This window comes from Mizuhopecten yessoensis, unplaced genomic scaffold (genome assembly GCF_002113885.1).
Source record: "Mizuhopecten yessoensis strain PY_sf001 unplaced genomic scaffold, ASM211388v2 scaffold3135, whole genome shotgun sequence".
In the NCBI taxonomy this organism is placed as follows: Eukaryota; Metazoa; Mollusca; class Bivalvia; order Pectinida; family Pectinidae; genus Mizuhopecten; species Mizuhopecten yessoensis.
This window is the reverse complement of record NW_018404893.1, coordinates 228158-255110: the sequence shown is the minus strand read 5'-3', so window position 1 is coordinate 255110 and position 26953 is coordinate 228158. Positions and strand designations below refer to the sequence as shown.

General features: G+C 34.9%; 2 protein-coding genes across 5 annotated transcripts in view; one reads left to right on the top strand and one right to left on the bottom strand.

Annotated features, from left to right (window-relative positions):
• Positions 1-1539: 1539 nt before the first annotated feature.
• LOC110447041 lies at positions 1540-23377 on the bottom strand. Of its 3 annotated transcripts, XM_021492449.1 has the most exons (3): positions 15122-15194; positions 13637-13726; positions 1540-6621 (listed from the first exon to the last, which is right to left on the bottom strand). In XM_021492449.1, the coding sequence occupies exon 3, from the start codon at positions 6548-6550 to the stop codon at positions 5030-5032; it is 1521 nt and encodes a 506-aa protein (XP_021348124.1). In that variant the 5' UTR covers positions 6551-6621; positions 13637-13726; positions 15122-15194; the 3' UTR covers positions 1540-5029. The 3 variants fall into 3 exon arrangements, with proteins under 3 accessions (XP_021348124.1, XP_021348122.1, XP_021348123.1); XM_021492447.1 differs by lacking the exons at positions 13637-13726; positions 15122-15194 and adding an exon at positions 23266-23377; XM_021492448.1 differs by lacking the exon at positions 13637-13726 and having other exon boundaries at positions 15122-15204.
• A 208-nt stretch (positions 23378-23585) lies between these two features.
• Positions 23586-26953, top strand: part of LOC110447040 (WD repeat and HMG-box DNA-binding protein 1-like) — a 24956-nt gene continuing 21588 nt past the window's right edge. For both annotated transcript variants that reach the window (XM_021492446.1, XM_021492445.1), the window contains exons 1-3: positions 23586-23699; positions 25169-25280; positions 25705-25856. In XM_021492446.1, coding sequence (XP_021348121.1) covers positions 23626-23699; positions 25169-25280; positions 25705-25856 — 338 coding nt within the window. In that variant the 5' untranslated portion in view covers positions 23586-23625. The remainder of the gene's footprint in view (positions 23700-25168; positions 25281-25704; positions 25857-26953) is intronic.

Here is a 26953-nt window from a genome sequence, read left to right as displayed (position 1 = left end):
TGACCCCCGACTAACACTTAAAGTTAACATTTAACCACCTTTCTGTAATTTAGAAAAAGATTTGCACTGCTGGTTTACATAATATACCCAAGTATCATGACTAGTCTAAATGGTTCTTAGGATATTGTTGTTTGAAGTTTTTAAGATATTTGAGCCCTGTGACCTTGAAACTAGGTCAAGGTCATTTTAATGAGGAAATTTTATAGCACTCCATCCCAGGTACCTACTGGTCAAATATCATGACCCTGAGCCTTATGGAACTTGAGAAGAAGATTGTTAAAGCGTTTAACCCATGTTGACATTAACCCCGGACTTACACTTAAAGTTGACATTTGACCTCATTACTGTAATAAAGAAAAATATTTGCACTGCTGATCTTCATAACATACCCAAGTATCATAACTCTAGTCCAAATAGTTCTTAGGATATTGTTGTTTGAAGTTTTTAACATATTTGAGCCCTGTGACCTTGAAAGTAGGTCAAGGTCATTTTAATGATGGATCTTTATAGCACTCCATCCCAGGTACCTATTGGCCAAATAGCTTAACCCTAGATCCTCCAGTTCTTTAGAAGAAGTCGTTTAAAAGAAAAAGTTGACGGACGGACGACGGAAGCCGCAGCACGGCATAAGCTCACATGGCCCTTTGGGCCAGGTGAGCTAAAAAAGGACATTAAAATATGTTTGCAGTAAACAAGGAGGTAAACGAAACAAGTGGCATTATATCAAGGTTTTACTGTATACTTCTTTATTGGAATTTAAGTAGTTCAGTTTAAATATAAATAGAATAGACATTGATTGGAAATACAGTAAAATTTAGTAAAGATAAAATCCCCCACTTTGTCGGTGTCGTTTCCAATAGTCACTGGAGGTCCTGCCACAAGACAAACATCTACCATACAAACAAAGAAGAAAACTCACTTTAACTTTTTTCATTGCTGATATTTAATATTTTCATCAACATATACAACAATTTGTTCATTGAGATAAATACACAAATAACAAATGGATTCAAGTGGATCAACATGCAAATGTACTCCGTATTTGATTCAATAAACAACCCATGTATTGTGACGTGTCTCTCCCTTTAACACATAATATTGCTTCAACTCACCAAAAAAGGTACTCAATTTGAAATAAATAGTGTAAATGTACAATCAAGTTCATGCAATTTTGTCAGATTGCATGCATGTAATCGACTTAAATAATATAAATAGTTCTTCAACATCACCATCCCATCCCTAACCCCAATATAATATAGAAAATAGATTTTATGTACGCTGCTGGAATTGAAAGAGTTGTAAACTTAAATATGCAATAGTGATAAGTTTTTATGAGTGACGGTTATTCATTAGTGTCACCCATTTCCTTTTGATTATTTATCGTTTGATCACAATTTGACATTCCAACCTACCAGAGAATGAAGTACATGTAGTTAACCAATCTGTCACCTTCTAGCGCAGATCCCTGATGCTCTGTAGTCATTATAAAAGACATCAAATTCATGTATCGTGTAGACATGTTATAATGAGGTTTCTAAATGAGTTTGTTATATGACCAAATCTGAAAATTAGACCACATTTTAAATGAATAAGAATCAGTATCATGATTCCGGAGCAGGCTTTATAAAATTTCATTTGACACAGATATGAAATATAAGCAAGTAATTAACACTTTCAGGTAAATACACCTTTTGTTGAAGAGATCAGGGCCCATATTCATGAAAGTGTTCTTGTGCTCAAGCATGGATGCTGTACTCAAATCCAACTTTCTTGTTACTCGCTTAAATCATGTGACTCCGCCAAAAAGTCAAACGTAAACATTGAAACCCGTATTCTAATATATATGTTTCTCAAAAGTTCTTCCAAATCATTCACATTTAGTATCATGGATTTTTATTAACTTATCATGATCACCAGATACAAGAATTTTTTCTTGAGCACAGAATCTTAGTGGGAGCACGACAACGGATTCATGAATACCCACCCATCCTCCTTCTGTGACTTATTTAAAAGGACGAGAATTAGTATTAACATCTGTGATGCCCAGTATTCCCTATCAACAGATCTTGACAAGACGGTGAAAGAACAGATGGATATCTGTTGAAGTCACTTTAAACCAAGTGTTCTGTCATGCATTATAACTAGCTGCAGTACTGACAGTAATCATCTTCCAAAAATTGAAATTTTACTATATTTAGAAAATTGAATTTTCTCTTAATTGCTATAAATATTCACAGGGCATTCAGAAGAACACATGCTGAACATCAGTTTTGGGAACACGGTACACAACAATACATTATAGTGCTCCAACGATCGTGACATGATGAACATCAGTTTTGGGAACACAGTACAACAACACATTATTATAGTGCTCCAACGATCGTGACATGAGTTAACCTTTAATACCGGTATATATCTCTTATTTTCAACAAATATGGCAACTCACAAATATTTTTCTCTATATAGCTATATTGCACAAATAAAGAACCTTGATCAGACCATATTCAAAAGCACCACTATATTGCAACAACAAAATTGTGTCTATATATATATACATGTATAGAATAAAAACAAATTTTTCAGATCTTCCGCTAGGCCTTTCTGCCTTCTAGGGCTTCTTTAGGCGGATTGATGTTTATTTATCACCGTTCATATATACATGTATATATAGTTATCATTAAGAGTAAATGAATAATATCTCTAGATTATAACAATGAATACAACAGTTATGTGACTTTATTTATGCACTTTTGCTTCAGCTGGCATTTTTCTTTATACGCAGTCATATTTATGTGTAACACTAAATCATTTTTTCATACACAAACCTACATATAATATAATCTATCTATGATTTGTGACAATCTTTTCTATTTTTCATAAAAATTAATAAATTATCATAAATTAATGAAAACCAGGATTTTTTTTTTCCCCAACCGAAATCTATATTCCTCGAAGATATTCAATAGTGTTCTTGGTATTTAACTCTTTTGCAATGCAGATACATGTGTAAGTCTCTAGCTATATTCTAATTAAAATGCAGAAATTCCCACGGAATATTTTGGAAAGACGTATCGGATCACATATATTTCAACTATTGATCAGACATCCTAAAATCCTAGATGTTCCACTAAATGCTCGACTAAATTGGTTATGAGAATTTTCTAAATAAGTAGAAATTCACATCACATCAAAAATTATTTGAAATACAGCACATGTTGACTGAGCTAATGAACAACCCAGGTGAAAAACATTTTTTACCCTTTCACCACTGTAGACTATAATGGACACAACCAGATCGATGCATGGTAGAGTTTACTAAAATTACATAGGGGTGAAAGGGTTAACCCTAATTTTATAATTGATATTGTCAAGTCAACAGTAATATACAGACCATACCATAACAACGACATCAGTGTTGAAATGATTTTATAACAAATTACAATGTAATTTTTATACCAGTTACCATTGTGACAGGTACGTACGCTATACTAAGTGTGAAAGCGTCTTGGATTATCCCCTGTCATATACGGTATGTCCAGGGGTCGCACAACACTCAATATCATTGTTATTTTTTTATTTTTTTAAAGTGATGTGTTGAAAGTAAAGTGATGTAGTCAGCTATAGCTAGATTTTTTGGACAATAAATACAAACGGAATAGATGTCACATATTGTTATATAAAATGCATTGGAATTATTCTTAAAAACCACATCTGTTTTTATTAAAAGTTGTGTTTCTTTTATGATATTCAGCAACTGAAAAATACTTAAAAAGATCTTAAATATAATAGTTACCAAAAATCTGTAAAAGCAGTTACTTCAGATACTTTTAATGAATCAAAACTGTAAAAAAAGAGAAGACTTTCTTAATCTATTAGTGGTATTCAAAATGCTACAAAAAAGACATCCAATTTGTTCACGTATATATGAAAATAACACACAATTAAAGTTAAAATGACTCCCAATGATATTGCAACACAATTTAATGGACAGCTTGCATTGATAATTCTTTCTTGACCGTTAAACTTCGTAGAGATTCAGACAGTACATACCATGTATACCATTCTTTAACTTCAACAAATTTCAAAACTCGCATTCAGGGAACACTTAGAACAGGTTGTAAAATTTGCAAACCATATCGACAGAACATCAACAGGATTACCGGTAAGCCACAAACAAGGAACTTATAGACAATGACAACCTAAATCTCCTTAGTTTAACAACCTGCACTCACAATTCCTCAGAAAAATATTCTGTACTATCTCATTTGCTATTCAACTAGTATACTGTATACAGAGAAATTATTGCCTAGTCAAACTTTCGCCCTCTGCCCATGAACTCAATTTTCGCTCAGTGTTCATTTCGCCCTTCACATTAAACTACTATGCATATTATATTGTTTACTTATATTCGCCGTTCTTATAAATTCGCCCTCGTCATGGAAGGCGAAAAAGGCGAAAATGAAACTGCAGTGATATTTCCCAGTTTACAGTAATACCTATACATTTACAGGTAATATAATAGTACATAGTACAAATACCACTAAGCGATTCCTAACGAAGGTCTCCAATACACCTAGGCCCAATTTTTGGAAAGAATTTTGCATCTGACAGGTTAAAGAAAAGACAGCTCTTATACTGTAGAGTGGAAACTCTTTGCATGATGTAGAAACTTTGGACTTTTAACTCCTCTAATTATTCATGATATGGGTATTTCTGAACTATTTGTGATTTGTAACGCAGAATTTTTCGCATTTTAATTAGTCACACTAATCACAATGTGGAAATTTTCATGTGGTACATTCATCATGTCAATGCAATCTGTCAACGTGTTTGCACATGCATATTTTCACACTGATATAACAGTCGTGAAACTAGCAAAAACTGTTCACTGCACGACAGTTTCCACTGTACTGAACAAATAACTTATATATATATTAAAAAGGTGGCACATTAACTAGAGGTTATATAATTAGGTCTGGTGGACGTGTGTATGCCAAGTCCAATCTTTGTCTCTTCTGTGAAGCATTGGCTAGGATGCCATATCAAACCTTCGCACACAAACTTTCTGTTTATAATGATAGTATAAAAGGTACTCTTTTAGTGATCGTGGGAGTGGCAGATTGTGCACTCCGTCGTATGTTGTATTGTCACAGATGCTGGATCGACACATGTGCTGGAGTGAGAATGTGAAGTTGCGGTGTAAAGGAGACGTCAGCATCGGTTCAAAGAACATACAACAGCTAGGGTCTTTGTAGTGTTCAATCAGACCACAAACTGTATCAGACGCGAACACACCGGGGTCGTGAGAATCAAAACTGAATTTGTGATTCCATTGTTCGATTCTGGCATGTAATGACCGTCCATATCGTCTAAAGCTAACTGAGAAAAGAAATTCCTCCTGTGCACTATCTCTAAGAAGAAATGTGCCCTCTGGTTTGTTTTCTAGTAGTTTTTCAGCCTGGTAACGGTCCATGACCCCCCAGTAAAAACTGCACTTGGTGATCTGAAGGATGTCTGGCACCAAACAATGCATGTAGTCTACTTGAGAGTGAGCACCGTAATGACGACCTAGTTGTGGTACCCGTGGGATAGTTGGTGTCGGTATCGGTGATGGAGGTGCCTGTACTAAGTGGATGCGCTCAGGATTACCACCACCCCCCTCACTTGCTTCGAACTGTGGAACCAAGATATTTCGCCTCATTTCAATCCCTTCCTTCATTTCCCTTGCTCTTTCGGCAATCCTTCGCTCATCCACATCCTCTGTTGGGTACAGCTCGTCAAAGTTGATGGAGTTCAGGGGCCTGAACATGACGAATACTTCTGATGTGGTTCGTTGCAGGTCTGGGGCACTGAACCGTTGGGCCCTACCGCGGGGCACACGACTAGTATCTGACATAAGTCCTTCTGTTACAAGACCCTCTGTTAATAGGCTATCTGGAATTAAACCTCCTTCAGCTCCGCCCACCTGACTAGCCGATCTGTAATCATCTTCTGATAAACTTATAGTGTCTGCAGATGACGGCTCTATTTCTTCAAAAGTTATTTCCCCTTTTGAACTCCCTAGTGTCCTCCTGTACGAAGTACACATGATGCCTTCATTAGATTTGGCCCCTTGCACTAACTCTTGGTCAGTGGTATTTAACCTCGAACTTTTCGATATTAATTTCCCCCTGAATTTGATTGTCCAAAACTTTTTTCTCATGTTTTTATCTTGCATGTCACACTTTTTCCTTCTGGAGTTTGAAATCCGTCGGGTTGACGACTTTTTTGACATGTTCCTCTCGACATTCATGTCCGACATTAAATCAACCATTTCGTCGGAATCTGACAAGTCTGTCAACTCACTTTCTTCCTTTTCACGGGAAGCTTGGTCAACAAAATCGCTGATGCTGTTGAGAGAAATCTGGCTACCACAGCAGAAGAATGGTCGAACAGCAGACCTGTGCATTCTATGATGGGTGAGGGTGTTGATGGAGAATGCTGACTTTGGACTGCGCTTGGTATTGGCAGGGTTCCCTTCTACAGATTTCTCAGTACAACCCTGCACCATTGTCCTGTTGCTGGGGATTTCTGACTCATCCAAACTCAATTCCTCCTTCACTATTTTATCTGTATCGTCATCTAAAACAGACAGATGTCAAAAGGAAATATCAGAGTAGGTGTAATACATGTTTATACTAGCAGATCAAGTGGGATTGATTAAAAAGGTCTTGGCTCATGTAACTGGGTCCCTGGAAAGCTGTTTAACAGTATACACGTACATACACACACTGCATATCATACCCTCTCACATATACCCAACATCAAATTTCGAAAAACAAAGGCAGAAGACACAAGCTTAAGTGACATGTGCTTTATATAACAAAACCCCCTTTGATGTTAGAGCAACCCTTTGAACATCAAATGAATTGTGCGTTGTTAATATAAAGATGAAATTTTGTTAATTTGGAAAATATGGCAAACCTAATTTCCTACAGAAACAGAGAATCAACATCCTTTGTCTTAAACAAAATTAGCAGCCTAATGGGAAAGATGATTTCCTTTTGTCGGAGAAAGGGGAGGGTTAAAGGAAGGGCAGAGATTTAGAAAGGAGGGGGAAGGAAATGGAAGGGAAGAGAAGATTCCCAGGCTTTGTCTGTGCTAGCTACACATATGCATGTAGATGATCATGCTATTTATAAATTAAGTGTTCTTCATCTTACAGATCAAGGCTTGTATATATATAACCCTAACACTGATAAAGATTACATTCTTAAACACTATCATCATCACTTCTGGTCTTTAAATAGAGCATATCATATATCAAGTACTTGTAAAGGTGTTTTTTCATACCGTTTTATCGATATCATGCAAATGAAATCTTTAAAAAAAAATCTTCTTCACTGTCGTTTCTTATAAATAGCCAGCTTCCTTTCGATTATCTACTACATCAGGTATATACATGTATAAAGCATGATGTGTGCAATTTCAAAAGAAATCTTTAAATATATTGGTCACAGAGTGGCAATCAGAATATTTCCTACATCAAGGATATAAATTATGATGTATTATTGTCTTGTTAAAGATCTTAATTTTGAACTTTACTTACAAAATTTTTTTTTTGACTTCCTTGCTTCTTAATGATTTTTAAATGTAATTGACTGAAAATCGTTTGTTATTACACTGAAATATTAATAGGAAATGGCTTCATAAGATGAAACAATGAATGTGTGTCAAATCCTTTGTACCAATATCTACATATAAAACTTGATGAATTGTGGACTTAATTAAAAGAAATTGGAACTAAACCCAAAATCTGTCAAGCCGAATTAAGTCGGTGAAGGGAAAACTATCTATGTTAATTTTGGTTTACTTAAGATATACATAATGTTTATGAAGTTTACTGAATCTTGGACTCCAGTACAGTAGATTAAATTGGAGTAAAATCCAAAAGTCTGTAATCAGTGAAGTGGAAAGTGCATGAAATGGTGACCTACATTTAATATTTATGGTAGTATATATATATATATACTCCTCAAGACCCATTATATATATATACAAAGGTTAATTGATGAATGTTGTATAGGTAGTTTATGAGTAATGGAAATTGAAGCGATGTCAGTTAAAAGTGACATACAGACACATGTCCAAAGAAATAACACTTCACGTCCCCTCCATTATGTTGCATGATCATAATTTTTTTTTTAATTGAATATATATATATATATATATATACCGGTATGCAGATGATCATGTATGCATATGGTGCTGCAGTTGTTCACTGCATTCAAGCTCAGGTCTAAATCATCTAGCAATTATTGATTTTACAACATATATTAATCAAATACAGGCAATGCCTGCAGGAACATGTTTCAAATATATAGCAATTTCTCTTTGATTCTGAGGCTATTACACAGCATCCTCCTTTTCTTTATGACAAAGTAAAGAACAGCTGGCAGACAAAAATACATAAAAATCTAATAAAATGTTCTTAAGATCTACAGCTGTCTCAAGTCATAACATTTCAAGTATATATTTACACCAACAGGGGTATACCTCTATAAACGGTATAGATCAGTCAAAGGCTACAACCCTATGGTATAAATTAAACTCCCAACAGATGACAACAGATGTTGAGAGGGCTTTCTGAAAAAGGCGGGGGAGGGGGGCTCAAGGCTGTCTCCTAAACAGCTGTCTGTTCAAATTATCTATATATAACAATGTTAGTAACTTTATTCTCAAAGTTTATTTTTGTTACAATTTGTGAAATGTTTTGTAACTTTACATACAAATATATACAAAATTCACAGTAAATATATGTAGTTATTGCCAAGTTTTGTATACAGCGTAAAACCTATCTGAAACAGAAATCAAGGACAAATAGATTTAAAAGTTCAATCAACGTACACCTCTTTTAATATATACAACTTAAAGCTTTTGATTAAACAGGCCACAGTGTATATTATTAATACGGTCGTCGCCTCAGTTAAGACATAACGTCAGATAAGACATCATTTCAGTTGAGACATCACCTCAATTAAGACACATCATATCAGTTAAGACATCACCTTAGTTAAGACATCACTTCAGTTAATTAAGACATCACTTCAGTTAGGACATCACCTTAGTTAAGACATTACTTACTTTAATTTCCCCCCATTGTGACGATTTCATTGTAAAATTAACCTGTTTAAAAAGACCACCTGTGTTCAGAGACCTCTTTTAGGACTTCCCTATGGGAAGGCCTCTTAAAGCGAGTTTGTCTGTTTACTGTAATATGAACATGTGCTTAGCTTGTACAAACCATTAATATTGAATGATATAGTCAACATTTGTCTAGCCTAATTTTATGAAATAATGTTTGATGATACAAGTATCAAAGTATAAAAGGAGACTTGTAAGAGAATTGTTTAGAACAAGGCCCACAGACATATAAATACAATCATTATATGATGGTGTTACTAGGCATGATGAAATCTTGCATTTCAAAAATAGAATAATTGAATCAGTATTAAATAGTTCACCCGAAGAGATATGAAATGAAATGAATCAGTTTGTTGGTGTCATAAGGACTTGATTACAGTTTTGTTCAGTATCACAAGCTTCCGGTGAACTAATATCTTTTAGGTTAGAAGCTGATGTCTCTGCAATCAAGCTGTTGGCTGCTTATTATCAAGATGTTTCTACTCAGCACTGCGCTGTGAACTTAATTTGCAGGCTACAATTCCATCACATAATGTACTGTGATAAATGTTCTACTACCTCACACAAACAAAGAATTCAAGGCGGAAATTATTTTGACACAAACCTCCAACACCGGAAATGAGAGCTTGTGGAATTAGCTTGAACATCTGTGGTTTATTTGTATACATGTACGGTGATGAGGACAGGCGTTCGCCACTTATATCTGAAGAACATATCTTGTAAGCTATCAAACAAATTCTTTTTCCGATATTATGTCGTTTTTTTTTCTATAAATTTTACAAGAATATGAACAAGAGGCCCAACGGGCCTGAATCGCTCACCTGGAATTAATCTCACACTTGTAATCTTAAAAGTGGACTAAAATACAACTACAGGCAGAATATCAGTGTTTGATTCATAAGAACCTATTAAAAGATTTAAACATAAGATGCCCGTGAGCTTGAATGTCGAACAAGGACATTAGGTTGAAAGGAGTTTACTAGCAAAATATCATTACCCTGGACCTTTTAGCTATATAGAACAAATAATTTAAAGATTAAATAATATCACCCTTGGCCTTTTGCTAATTAAAAAGAAGTCATTCAAAGGTTTTAATCATATTTGACCCATGTGACCTTAAATATACTTAGTAGCCCTTCATCCCAGCATGTAATTGGCCAAATTAAAGCATGCTAGGCCTTTGGTTTATTCATAAGAATTTGTTAAAATGTTTTAAACATATTTGACCCCTGTGACCTTGAATATAAGTCAAGGTCATTTATGTGAACAATTTGGTAGCCCTTCATCCCAGCATGTTACTGGCCAAATTAAAGCACCCTAGGCCTCTCGGTTAATCATAAGAAGTTGTTTAAATGTTTTTAACATATTTGACCCCAGTGACCTTAAATATGACTAAAAGTCATTCATTTGAACAAACCTGGTAGCCTTTCATCCCAGCATGTTACTGGCCAAATATCATCACCCTAGGCCTCTTGGTTATTCAGAATAAGTTGTTTATTTTTTTTTAACATATTTGACCCCAGTTACCTTGAAAATGTATGAAGATCATTTATTTGAACAAACTTGGTAGCCCTTCATCCCAGCATGCTTCTGGCCGAATATCATTACCCTATATATATATAGCTAGACATTTTGGTTACTGAGAAGAAGTTGTTTAAAGTAAAAAGTTGACGCCGAACGACGGCCGGATGCCGCACCATGCCCTAAGCTCATTTGTCCCTTCGGGCCAGGTGAGCTAAAAATCTATCTACATGTACATGTATGTTAATTATATGTACGTACTCTTCTTTTAATTCAAAGATATTATAGATCATAGATGAACATTATATATAATAATATTATAGATCCTGGAGTGAACGTGCAAACGTTTATGTATATTATAGATAATATACATGTATATATATAGATAATAATAAGATATTATAGATCCTATAGATGTACATTATACATTTATATATATATATGATAAAAAAAAAACAATCTATCATCTTACACATTTTGACATTGTTTTTTTTCATTTTTAAGTAAAATGTACATCATTTAGCCTGCACCTACTAGCAATTTTGGTCACGTAATCATTGGTTTTTGATTCTATAACTTCAGGTGGGTTTAAGTTATTCAAAGCATTACCAAATTGAACCTTTGGAAGTACGATGTATCCAGAGACCCCCCCCCCCCCCCTGCTCTTTGCTATATAGAAATGTTACAATTCAGAATTTGTTTTTTGGTAGACTGATAGCCTTTGAAAAGCAATGTAAGTCTGTGGGAATCGTTTACTTCAAAGACCAAATGATGTGTATGATTCAATGATAAATATAGATTAAAAGTTAGTAAAAACTTGTTCTGTTAAATTATTTCACTTCCTTCATCATACAGATATTTCCTGAATTTTAATATTCACACACTAGCTAGCACGATTGACCATAGTCAAAATTTTATATTGATTTATCTTGCTGAATAATATTGGGTCAGTGGAATTTGCACATGGACTAGGAACAAATTGGAAACTTATATTATAACTACCATTAAAGGGACATCACATGAAAAGGCGTGTTTTTTTTAATAAATGTATGTATTGTATGCACTTCCACTTATGTTACCTCGCTATCCCCATATTCATAGTCCATTCCAAATGTCCAGTTTGACCACTTGAATTGTTTGGGAAAGCCCTGCTAAAAATAGCGCCGATAACGTCACCTGACTAGGCAGTAAACACAAGTTGTGCGAGCGAGATGAAACGGTTTCCAAAGGGGCCCCCAGAGAGGGGCCGTCAGGCAACTGCAACTTCTTACCGCACTATGAAACCAAGTTATATGATTTCTAAATCCGTATTCAAACTTATTGAACAGTGTTCAGAATTTAATTTTATTTAGCTTTAAACATAAATGTATTGCCAATAAAATTAAACAAGGGATGGGGCACAAGTTTTTACAATTTATCACAGCCTTCTCCCGTCATACATTTACAATTAAATGTCAACAATGATAATAGGCATAAACATAAAGTAGAAATATTTAAATATATATTGAATTTAGTACCGGAATGTGGCCGGTACAGATGGTACGGGGCTAAACACCTTCCCTACACCAAGAGACAAACCTTTCTGATTTTTTTTTATATATTGCCGGGGCAGAGGAGGCCGGGTATTCATATTAGTACTAATTTAAATCTTGCATGTAAAAACAAAAATAATCGTTTAATTCAGCAATATAATTAAATCATACTATTTTATTGAACCCGGTAATATTAAATTATGTAAATCCACGGACTTGGATAACACACGTATCTCGGTGACCCAGAAAATATGCCGTGGGCCATCACAACAGTTATCCCTTGGAGGGCCTCATGGCAAAATCAAACTAACCAGTCACTTATCCCTTCCTTTCGCATAAACCACTGTATAATTATAGAAACACAAAGTAAACTCTCTCCAATACATGCCCATTAACATATTAAACTAAGTTCATCTGTATTCAAACTCAGACAAAGATACTAGCAAGCTTAATAGTTTTTAGATATTTATTCATAACATAAACAGCGCTAGCATTTCTGTCGATTCCATTTCAGCTTAACCGGCTATCCGGAAGAATACATGCACCGTACTAACTGCTACGGCAGTTATTTCTCCTTTGAATACTGCCCACTTGCAATAATGATTCCGTAACACACTCCTTGCGCTATCTTTTGACCATTTGGCAACTTTTCGTTTCGTAACTGACACGGTAAAACACTTTTCTTACGCTTACTTCACACGGCCAGTCATTTTGTTTACAAAGAAATGGTGTGCTGTGCGCATGCGCTAGTAGAGGGAAATCCCTGAACAAAACGTTGGTCAGACAGGTAGAAATACCGATGGTTTTCTAAGATTTAATCATTTTTATGAATCTATTTCAGCCAAATCCGATCGTTATTTTCCATAAGGAGTCTCACTTGATATGCTTATGTAGTATTTGAAAAAAAGACAAAAAATAAAGTTACTTCACCGTGATGCCCCTTTAATTGACTAGTGGTATTCAAAATTAATTTCTAGCACTGTATAAACTGAATTCTACCGATATCTTTTCGAAAAAGGAAAGTATTCTGTAATCCCATAAAATGTGATCTTGAACCACTATTTAACGTAAATCAACCTTGAAATCAGTAATGTTTCTCTTGGGCTTATATATCAATCAGTCCTGGAAGCTTCAGATTACATTATTTCCATCAACATATTTTTTGTCAGGAAAAAGAGTGTGTCCTTTGATGAATCATCCACAGATACCTATTTTTTCAATGGCAGGGATTAGCTTTTAAAATACATTTTGTTTTTCAATTTAGGATGTTTCCCGAAAGAAGTTAAATTAAATGAAACCGTATAATTAACAGACACACAAAATATCTGTCCAAGGATATAAAAAGATTAAGATATAAAAATATTTGATATCAGAGACATAGAATAATTAAAATCACTTACAGCAAGTTGTCCCAGGGTAAGACTTGTGTGGTCGACAAAAGATGACATGGCTGCTCAAACCCAGGTTATTATAATGGGAAATCAGCTATACTGTTGAAATATACACATCAATATTGTCACGTGTACATATATATATATATATATATATATATATACATGTACATGTGATCATAATTCAACCCCATATCGTATAAACTTTCTTGCACATCCCGCCACTTTCCATCCCGACAGATCACAATCAACCCTATCCCATTGATCCCTGCCGACCAAATACAGATGGCAGGGAGTGGGCGGCCTTGCTGGGAGTGGGCGGCTTTAATGGGTTATATATTGATTATGAGGCCTGCAACAGCAGACTCATATTCCAGGTGTTGATCCATGAAACACACAGGAATTTCATTGACTAGTATTGGACCAGGTAAATACTGGTAGATTGTAGTATGCTTTATCACCAAAGTGATGTATATCATATGATGCAATGTAAATTGTGTTCAGTAGCCCATCCCATTTCCGGGAACTAATATACATTCTATTATTATAATTACGCTTTCTGTATGTGTATTGGGCTATAATATATGTTTGAATTAATACAGAAATATTCACCACGAAGAACAAATACAGGTGTACTGTCAAAAAGCCTAAAACTGTGTCTCTAATGTACAAAATGATACATTTCTATATAAATGTGTTTGATCGAATACTTGCAATTGTAATTACAAAATTCTATTTACAAAACAGAAAGAACTTACTAAAATTGAACAGACAGCCAAACAATTTGACAGCATATGGATGCAAAATGTTATTAATATTCTGTCATAGCTAGAGAAAACTGTCAATATTTACCATTAAAACATGTACATTTCTTCTGTATTGAAACATAATTTGACACTCTTCCTGGCGATATAATTAATGAAACCTCTACTTAATGGAAATCTTATTTTACTATATTTATCCGTTATGGACTTTTGTTGAGGTGAATATGTGGTTAACTAGACCTGACCAAGTGATATTGACCGAGACAAATTCACCGATATAAAAGTACCCAATTGTTGTATTAGATAATATATATGTATAGTGTATGATGTTTAAATCATTAAACAGATTAAACATATGAAAATCATTTGTCAGGAATTAGGAATGTATATATATACTGCATTTGGCAGAGACCATTGAGATGTTACAATTGATATGAACTCTAAAGTGAAAATTGACCTGTTACTTATTTTTTTTATAATAATACCCAGACAATATCACAAATCACCGACCTCACCATGATTTATTATAATAGGATCCACCCAATGACTAGATGGAATGTAGAAAAAAATGTGTCATGCGTAATACATATATATATACCTTGAAAAATTGTGAAATTTTGATCAGTCTTTTAATGAGGGTAAAAAACTATTCTATGTTACCAATGGTATCCTTATTTTTAGCAATATTGTTGCCATTAATCAATATTTCTTATAATATATATATACTCACCAACAATGTGTTACTGCCAATTCATGAACAATTCTGATGAAGACAGAAACAACATGCGTGGCCATTACCACCAACAGAACTTTACTGATAGTCTTAGTGTACTGTCTATATATATAGGGGGGGTGTTTACAATTTGCCCAGACTTCCGGCTAAGTATCCGCCCCCTGGGGAGGAGGGAAAGTGGGATGGTGTACACATGAGCTATGTAATCAGCACATGTCTGGTGTGTAGATCACACCACGGGCGCACAGAGTGGCGGCGTCCAATTAATGCTTCTTTCATATTTCATCATAATTACACACACACACATCTACAGAACAGCTTCACGTGCTATCAGGCTAAACAATGCTTTAGCCAACATTTCTCCAACGCCTTTTTTATGCGTCTTCTTTTCCTTTCAGAGGATCAATGTCATGTATATTGTATATATGTTTAGACTTGCTATCAGCCCTATTCTTATAAGGGGTATTTTATGAAGACTTTTCCAGCTGCACTTTACTACAATTTGTCTCCCCCTAAGTTTGAGAACTTAAGATCAGATATCCAAGCGATCAAAATTATTAGGGTTTAATTCATATTTTTTCAAAATAATTAAATATTCTAGAGACGGCCCGGGACCAGTTCATCCTTGATAGTCAAGAAGTTCTATTCAAAACCAAGTTTCTTTGTGTAAGTTTACATATATACATGACTATTCTAATTGGTTCATGCTCTACCGTTTACATACAGCATGTACCCATGTAAGGATGAAATTTCCACCATTTACATATATATCAACTGTACTGTATAAAAGCATTCCCAAGGCAACTATTTATTTTCCTGTTAGAATTTTGTTATTTCCTCATATTCTTTAAATATAAAGACAAGTACAGGTTGGGGACCTTTTTAGAAAGCAAGACCATTTTGAAATTACTTCCCCTTGACACCTCTGGAAATTACTGCTTATAATCTTTATAATACTTATAATCCAAAGGTATGATGATCAGGGTTCAAGTCTCCTTTGCTGTCAATTACAACAGCTGGATTGTGCTGGCAATGATCTTGTTGAAAAATAGTGCTATGACACAAAAATGGGAGCATCGTGTATCTCAAAATTTTGTCTTGATTCACAATCCAATCAAATTCAAGTCTGGTAATTAAGGCTCTCGGCCGTATAAACACACGCAAAAACATGTGTATAATGTATAATATACTATTAATTGGTACTAACGTACATATTTGAGTGCTCGCTAATTGTTTTTTTAAACTGGAGTGATGATCAAGAACAGATGTCGGAAAATAATGGACTTTTAAGCAACTGAAGCAACTAAAGAAATTCAGCACTTAGTTTAGTAATCAGCTCTGCTGTTTTTACATGAACTTTGATCAGGGGATTGGTCATAAGTTAAATTAACGGTCTCTGTTTGAAAACTTAGCTGTGAGTTAATTGCTGAGATAAATATAGAAATCAACTGACATTTTGATTGGATGAACTCTACAGAAACTATTTAGCAATGCCTCAGAGATGTAACATATTACCAATCATGACTAATTTACAAACAGAATTCTACGAGTAAAGCATTGTGTGTTATATAATGAAGCCCATGCACATCCTTTATTTATTCATGCATGGCAGTTAGTCACATCCCTTTGTTGACAGTTGTCAAACACTTCTGAGGCCTATAGTTAGCCCACACAAACTCCAGGATATCACACACCTTTAAACTGTGAGATGGTGAAGGAGAATCAGGCTTTAACTGCTATTTTAGTGTTGGAATAGATCTCGGCTAGGACAGGATGGGCAATGCTACAGCGAATGGACTACTACTAGTTCCAGGAAATCGCCCACAAACAATATAATTAGAACTTTATTTATAATTTAGGAATGATGCTGTATGGGATGGGCTTCACACATTTCCTCCTCTTCACAATTGAAAACCATTGTAAATTTTTAACAATCTCAAAGAAACCTACGGCCTGAAAAATCTGACCTGGACAAATCCTGAACAAGAGGCCCAATGGGCCTGCATCGCTCACCTGGTATTAATATCACAGTTGTAACCTGTATCCATAAAAGTAAGTGAACTAAAATAAAGCTACAGGCAAAATATCAGTGTCTTGACTTAAAAGTCAATCAAAAGCACATTTAACCCCTGTAACCTTGAAAGTGAACCATACATGAACATTTAGTTAAACAAACTTTATAGCCCTTCATCCAAGAATGCAAACTGCCTAATATGATCACCACCCTATACCTTTTGTTTATTGAGAAGATGACTTTAAATTGTATCCACAATTAACCAGATGTGAACTTGAAAGTGTGCCAAGGTCATTCACATGAACAAACAATCACCCTGGACGTTTTGGTTATTCAGAAGAAGTCGTTTAAACACATTTGACCTCTGTTACCTTGAATATGGACAAAGGTCATTCATTTGAACAAACTTGGTAGCCCTTCCTCCCAGTATATTACTAGCTACATATCATCAACCAAAGCCTGATAGTTATTCAGAAGAACTTGTTTTAAAGGTTTTCACCATATTTGACCCCTGTGACCGTGGTCATTCATTTGAACAAACTTGGTATCCATTCATCCAAGCATACTTGTACTCAAATATTATCACCATAGACATTTGGTTATTCAAGAAGTTGTTTCAAGATTTCAACATGTTTGACCCCTGTGACCTTGAATATCATCCTAGGCCTTAACTTGTTATTCAGAAGAAGGTGTTAAAAGATTTGAACATATTTGACCCCTGTGACCTTGAAAATGATCGCAGGTCATTCATTTGAATAAACTTGGTAACCATTCATCCCAGCATGCTTCTGGCCAAATATCACTATCCTAGGCCTTTTAGTATTTGACCCCTGTGACCTTGAATTTTGGCAAAGGTCATTCATTTAAATAAACTTGGCAGCATTTCCTCCCAGCATGTTACTGGCTACATATGATATATATCATCAACCTAGGCCTCTTGGTTATTCAGAAGAGTTGTTTAAAGGTTTTAATAATACATGCTGTCGTTGTACATTTATTAAATCTTCCTGAGGGAAATGATGTAAAAGTGAAAATTTCCGTGTTGGCAATGGTTCCGAAATCTATATATTCTATAAATTTATAATCATTTATAATATCTATATTTATAATCATTTATAATATCTATATTCATAATCTATATATTACAATAATAACTATTCTATATATTTATAATCTCTATATTTATAATCTATATATTACATTAAAGGGACATCACGTGAAAAGGCGTTTTTTTTTTTAATGAATGTATGTATTGTATGCACTTCCACTTATGTTACCACGCTATCCCCATATTCATAGTCCGTTCCAAATGTCCAGTTTGACCACTTGAATTGTTCGGGAAAGCCCTGCTAAAAATAGCGCCAATAACGTCACCTGACTAGGCAGTAAACACAAGTNATTTTCCGTAAGGAGTCTCACTTGATATGTTTATGTAGCATTTGAAAAAAAGACACAAAAAAAAGTTACTTCACCGTTATGCCCCTTTAATAACTATTCTATATATTTATTATCTCTATATTTATAATCTCTATATTTATAATCTATGTATTTATATTCTATATATTTATAATCTCTATATTTATAATCTATATATATTTTTATTCTATATATTTATAATCTATATATTTAATCTTTATATTTATATTCTATATTTAATCTATATATTTATAATCTATATATATATATATATATATAACCTATATTATATTAATAACTATTTGCATGGATTTTTTGCGCTCACATTTGAAAACCACGAAAAATTCCATTTTTACAGAATAAATATGTTTTGTTATTTCAGTTAGAGGGTCCTTAAACGAATTCATTATTATTTTCATGGACACTAGTATTGTCATGACATTTGATATTGATCCTAATCCTCAATCAATCCACCAATCAATTATCATGCTAAAAAATCATGTCGAATATTCGGAGAAATGCATGTTGCTGGCATTATTTATTGCCACTGTTCGACCCAGTAATGACTCGCCAAGGCGAGGAAAATTAGATCATAGGACTTTTGAAACCAGTGCTAGTCTATATATATCCATAGCAGGCTAAATTAGCCACCCACCCGTGTTCTGCCTGTCTTTTGGACGGGCAGTTTTCTTAAAAAGGCCCATTTAGACAGGCAACTCCTCACTCCTCACTATATATCCTTACTAGTTAACTTATTTAGGACAGGCAATTTTGTCAAAATGGGCTAAAAATCAGCATTTTGGACAGGTAGGTTTGAAATCGTGGCTAAAATCCTGATCCACGGGGAACTGTTTCTTAATGTGGAATAGAGAATAAATATTCCTGAATATTATGTCCTAAAACCAAAGGAAATGAAGAAAGCAACACTGGTTCTGCACAGTCATATCCAATCATATGTGTAAATAAATTCATATCTGTATACATATCAAGTGTAGTTTTTCAACTGCTAGACTTGGTCAGCAAATCAAAATGTCCATGGCACTGAAGGATTGGCAGTGTGAATGTGTGTGTGTTTTTCTTCTTCTGCAGATTGTATCCTAAATGGGCACGGACTTCACAATGGTGATTATAAAAGTACCATATAGGTTCTCAGACCTGGACCCTGGTCGGTGGGCTCGATCAAGTCCCAATATTCAATATTTAATTGTTATTTTCAGATGTAATACTGTTAAACATGATGTTTTACAACAGCTTAAGGAGTATATTATCAACTTGGTTAAAGTAGTGCTATTATACTTTATGTTTATTAAGCGTAACTTGGGGAAAAAAACATATTAAAATTAATAATGCTTGAAACCTTACACCATGTCATAACTCATGAGAGAAAATCAGTTTTGATGTCATTTCTTGCATTGTTAAAGATAAAATGTGTATTGGAATGACTATGTTTAAATTTCAGAAATATTTAACACTTTCAAGTGATTTCAAGTTGAATCCAAAAATTGACACCCCCCCCCTAAAAAAATCAAACAAAAGTAGCCTCAGTGATGCAATAATATTTATAATTAATCCTGGAGATTAAATGCACTGCAATGAATGTTTATGAAAAAAAACCAAAAAAACCCCAAATGAAATATAAAATTCATTCTAAAATGTATTATACAGCCAAAGAGAAAACCCCTTTGAATTATAACCGGAACACACTAAAAACTGTATTAACAAACAGTATTTTAAACTGCCAGGCCTCGGACGTCTTTAGAGTATTAAATTATTTAGAAAAAAAACAACTCTAATAATTTTGATCACTTGGATGTCTGATTTCTAAGTTTTCAAACTAAGGGGAGGAGATAAGCTAGAAGTAAAATGCAGCCGGGAAATTCTTCATGTCTAGACGTATTTATGCTTGCTCATCAGATACTATAATTATATATAAAAGGTTAGTGAAGATCAAATGCACAAGGTTTTATATGCTGAACACATACATTTGTCAGATGCACTGTGCAAGGTGATCCGATAGTCTATTTTGGCCAATGTACATGAAGACTGAAGGTGTGTGAAACCCCACTTGTGATTTGCTTAAAGGGCCTGTCACACCTAGCCGATTTGGGTTGCTGGAGCTATACCGGAGCACAAATTTGGCGATTTTCGGGAATCGGTACTAGCACGACCGTATCACATCGCTAAGAACGGTAAGGCACCGTCGAATAGTTCAGCAACGGCAGGCGACGGTAGACATTTCTGCCGTTGTGCTGCCGGAGCGAGCACCGGGACTACAAGGGCAGTACATCGACAGTACTCAGGTAGGGCTTCGTTAATGTCGGTAGAACACTTGGTGACTGAAAAGTGGTATTCGGTAGCACATCGGCTCTTGCATCGGTATAGATCTGCAACAACGGTATCACAATAGGAATGCCGGTACTATATCTGTATTGCTACAGTCAATTTTGAATTTCAAGTGTTTTTTCGCCAGAGCTCTGACGGTTTTCTCGCCGTTGTTAATTTTTGCTCCGGTTTAGGAAAATTGCCTTGAAGTCAAGAGTAATGGCTTGAAGTCGTACAGCATGCTCTGAACTGTGTCAGCCCTAATAATACATATTTGGCGTCAGCCACAATACACAAGTGAGTGGACAGACCGTTTTTCTGGGACTTAATTGTGGCCTGTTTATGTTTTTTAACCTATAGTAGTCAATTAAAAACAAAAATAACCAATATCTACTTCAGCTGCCGACAGCGTCAGCCCTAGTCTGAGAAGTACAAAGCTATACGGCTGAACCTAAAAGCGAGCACATGATTCCTGCAAAAACTAAAACATTATATTCATCCACAACGAGAAGTCCAGCTTGGAAAATAGAGGTCTTTATTTTGACCTCCTATTACATCAAATGTCAAAACAAATGGCTGTTTTGACATCTGACGGTTGCTATAAATGTCAAAAAGCATCTTTTAATTGAGAACATATATTTCACGTACAGTTCTTCGTGAATTTATGAAAAATCTCTTAACCTTTTGTTGGATATTTAGCTGATGAAAAACAACAAAACAAGAAATATTGGTAGATGGTTGTTTGCCTTAAAGCTTTCATGCAGGAGATTAAGGGACTGGGATCTGGGGAGGGTTTTTTGTTTGATCCCTGGTGAAAGCACACTACTCTCTTTCATGTTACAAATGGTATATTTTAACCAAACCTCTCATTGTTGTGACAAAGAGTTTAAACCTGTTAAGTTGTAGCACTTTGTGTTCAGAGGCTAGGTGAACACATAAGAGGGTGGAATATAGTGTAGCAAGTTTTACTTGTACATGTAAAAGATTATGGTTGACTTTTCAACAGAATTTCCAATAACCTCAAGGCTCAATCAGTAGCATACTACGATATATTGGGGGTCGTTCAATCCCCTGTGGAAGCCTGTCCCCCCCCCCCTTATTTCCTGCTACACTATAATCCGGGCGTATCATAACTGAACTGTTGTCTAGATATGTCAGAATGCTAGTCGTTTCAGTAACAGGTCGTTTCAGTAACAGGTCACAATACCATTGATTCATTTCGTGACATACACAAGATGTTTTGGGATTTAATCAAGGCGTTTCAAACACATGAAATTTTCACTTATAAATTACATTTCACTACTGTTTCATATATAAAGTCCTGTAAATACACAATTATGGTTTCAGTTTATGACCTATGTCACCACCTACCAGTGCTTGGGATCATTATAATTAGTGTTACCAATGATTGCTAAAGCTTGAGGGGATATATACCTACCAACATTCACTCAGTGTGTTGCTACCTGGAGAAGTACTAGTAATCTCATTATTAAATACAGAGAGGAACTTTATGAAATTTAACATTCAATTTCTTTCGTTATTGATAGCTATTTATAGGTTCCTTGTTTGATATCATTCATAACATACAGTATATAAATAATAATAAAAACAAGATTGGCATAATTCTTTACTTTAATTATATTTAGAAAAATGCAAGTGTATTTTTAAACAGAACTTTTGGAAGGTAGCTATATAGTGAATATATGATTTGATTGTTGATTTACACGTTACTTCCCTTGTGTTGCCTTGGGTATGCATTATAGTGAATTAAGCGGATGTAAAACCTATCAATCAATCAATAAATAGATTGGTGCATTACAATACTTAGCATTTGTACAATAAACTTGAAATTTTACATTTAAGTAGGTAATGGTATCTACAGACGAAAAAACGAAAAATCCCTGAAACGACTTTTGGCATGTCCCGAAACGACCTGACACCATCTGTCATAACTTAAATGGATCCAGATACCTGCTGGTCTTCTGGATAACCAGACTACTTGGTAGTGAAGCGGACGTAAAACCACTCAAACAAACAAACAATACCATTGATTATGTGTGTGGAGGGTGGGGTGGGTATATTGGCAAAATAATGCCTTTCAAGTTTCAAAAGAAATTCCAATGTTGGGGGAATGCTAGAGCAAGGAAACACCTAGTTATTTCAGATCCAACACTGGTCATGTTCACTTTCTAATGACGTCATAGTGTCCAGTCCCATGGTATTAACGGGTACCATACTACCTCCTATGCAAATACATCACACAATGTTGATATTCCTACATTGGAAGCAAATTGGTAAAGGACGACCTTATTTACACATCTGTCAACCCAGCATCACGGATTAGGCTTTGTTTATAGCTAGAACATACACATTATGATGTTATAATTACCTGAAGGCATACTGGCTATGATTTCAGGTCACTATCTTCATTAAAATTCATTTAACTTGACGTCCTTCCCATGGAATACACCAAAACAATTTTATGAATGAAAATGGCAGTAAATACGATGTGTAGGCGGATATGTGACGTCACACCCCTTTTTGTGGGTCAATATTTTTCATCTACTCAATATTTAGCGTTTGATAAACTGGAAGAATGTCTTCAATGGATTTATAATTACGAAAGAACTAAACATATTACACAAATAATGAATTTATATTTTTTTTTAGTGTTTATTTGTATACTATCCAATTTACTGCGGAATGACACTGGCGCCAAAAACAATTTTTATTTTGCGGGAACATAAAGATGCCGACAGTCCAACCTCTCCGATATGCACACAGCGATGGGCATACTGACGTGTGTTTTGACGACAGTGGAAAGTAAATAATAATTGCTGTTCATGTCTTTATGTAATTGAATCTCAATCTTCGTTGATTTTACAATCTGGTCTATTTCGGTTCACGGTTTTGATGTTTACAAACATTGTTTACTTTGAGCAAAAGCGTATTCATCATAAACTTTTATCTGTGCTTAACCGGAACGAGCAATTCAACGAAATAACAAAGTATTTTATAGCTTTAGTTATGCAAAGGTGATACTCCTACTTTGGAATTGCAAACATCAGTGATCGTTCATATTTGCGGACCCCCCTCCGAATAATAATTAATTGATATTTTTTTGGTTCTCTGGCAGTCTGGGCTAAATCAAATTTAGCCCAGAGACTATAGGCATGGATCTAAAATTCTGTTTTGCGTGTGTGTATACGCGTACGGCCAAACAGGGAGCGGGGCATCTGTGCACGAGTCTTAACAAACACGTTTCTAGAGTATATATACATAATGTAGTTATGAAAAAAATATGTCATTGTAAAACAGAATTGATGCATTAGGTCTCTTTGTTTCCGGGACCTGACAACAGGATTCAGCAGTTTCAAGCAATTCAGTCATATGCCAAGAGAACTACGTGGCCCTTGGCCTCTTGTTTAGTACACCAATATAAACATTTGAAAAGAAGTGTTTAATTTTCACCACTTAACTAAAAGAATCCTTGTGACGTTGTCTCGCTCCCCTTAGTGTTGTAGATATACCCTGTGAGTCTGTCCCTCCCTACTTTGCTGTTTGGGCCATACACAATATTTGAAAATATTACTCCTGGTTAATTGAAATTATCTGGTGATAAAATAGCAATGCATTGCTGTGTTTTGTAAAATTATTTTTGCTTTTACATGTACCAGAAATTAATAATTCATTAAGCATGCCAATTCTATTCAGTAATAACCAAGAATATTAGTTGAGTGACCTGGTATCAACCTAAAAATCATCTTTGTGCAGTGTGCACTTTTGTACATTTAATGATTTGCAGAGATCTAGATTTTCAGTATGTATTGTGCATGCGATGTTTACATCCAAAACTTTTTTCTTCATTCCGTAAATAGTAGCCCAAACTTGAAAACATATGCCCTGTTCTACTCACAAATGAAAAATTGTCCAGCTCAAATGAAAATTTTAATAGATAGGAAATCTTATTCTCTAGGAGAAACTTAACCTTAAAGGTAATGAATTTGCCCAAGAGAGTTTTAATTTCAGCCTTGTCCTACTATATACTACGGAAGGGAATTAATTATACAGTGTATAAAAAAATTCAGGCATCGAAACAAGATCCAATGAGCTTTCCAATGATGGAAGATGCTGTGAATATGTTCTTTCCATCTGATCAAAGCATGCTTTTTATTTTTGCCAAAACAAGTTGGTGGAAATTTAGAGAACAAATTCATGACAATTTTTTCAAGTTTATATTATGCATACATATATATAAACTCACGATTATATTGATGTTTTATTGTTGTTAGACATATGCTAACCTGTGGAACAGATGGAGATGTGCGTGTTTGGGCTGGTATAGAGGACGACGATGCAATCTCTCACAGGGTTGGTGACCGCGTCTACGGTATTGTATACAAGGTAGGACTTTAGGGAATCAAAATTGGATCAGCAGCAAAAAAAAAAAGATCGCAATCTCACTGATCAATCAGCATGTTGACTAATGCATGAAGTGTTGAAACATTTTATTCTGAGTTTTCCATCTGAGTAATCTCTAAAATTTTAAGATGGAGATTGGGCAAAATGAATCAATCTACAGGCGTATACATATATATAACTAGTATGTAGTCGGTGCAGATTTGAATGATATGCATGGAAAAACAGACTTCAGCAGAAGAAGCTTAGAACTACCTGGTATATAATTTTGCTGAATGTTTCTTAATTTCAGCAAAATCTTTCCGAGGTTTTTCATGCCATTTTTTTTTATGTTTTGAATTAATTTTACAATGAGGGATATACTTTAAGACGTATTGCCAAGGTTAAGCTTTAAGTTTCGCTTTTGTAGAGCGGCCGATTCTTCACGTCCTCCGACACCAACAGCGTCCAGGCACACACCTTCCCTGATGGGGCACCCGATGGCATCCTGACACGTTTCACAGCTCCGGTCAATCACATGGTTGTAAATCAGTCTGGCAAGACCATGGTGGCATGCTCAAGGTAAGGCCATCAAAGATGAAACTGGGGTCAATGAAATTCTTAAACATTTCTACCGAAAGGACTCTAATTTAAATTTCCCATGTCAATGAAATGCATATTATAATTGAAAGAAGATACAAATTGAGAGAGAGAGAGAAAAAGATACATTTTACTTTGTCTTTATAACTTTGCATTTAAAAACTACAATCAACTTTAAATAAGGCCATATTTAGTCAATAGTATTTTATAAATTTGATACTAACAATTTTTCAAAACATTTGTAATTATTTTACTTTGCAAATTTTTGGGGGAAATGGTCTCTTTTTTTTGTTGGGAATAAATGTGCTTGTTCAACAAACATTGAAATGGCTGATAAATTAATGAAACGGGGAAACTGTCATTGAAAACTTCATCTAATTCATTTTGTAACTAAGTTCAAAGATGCAGTTTTGCTGTCAATATATAAGAGTCCAGATGAACAGTGTTCCACAATCTATTATAAATTGAAATAAGATATGTTTGGTGAATTTTGAAATGTTTGTTATAATATTTTGCTGCAAGTGGACAGATTTAACTACCTGTACTGGTTAACAAACTGATCTTGGCGTCTTGGGAGATCTAAGGCCAAAAAAAAAATGATAACTTGGTTCTGAGGCCCGCGCGCATTTCATGGCACCTTACGCATTGCCGATTTTATCGTGAAAGTAATAAAAAAAAAAAATCATGAATGCGCCAACCGCCATCTTTAAAAAAATCCGGAAAATTGGTCCGCATGTCATTTTTACTTGTTAGCCACCCAAGTCCCGAAAACGTTTGAATAAAGGTAAGGATTGAGATACAGGCAAGCGTTAAAATGATTATGACTTATTAGTCTTGTGTACAAATGGCGCTCATTTCGGTACAAATAAGGAATTGGGGGCTCGTGATTCTCGTCTGGAACATCGTGGGGGGATTTTTGGAGGCTTGCTATATGACAGGTCTCTACACAACTATAAAAAGACAAGGTAATGTCCACAATGAAGGTTTTACAAACTACACAATAAAAAAAAATCGCCCTCGTCTCGTTTTTATACACCCGTCGAAGACGGGGACGTATTATGTTATCACGCGAGCGGGCG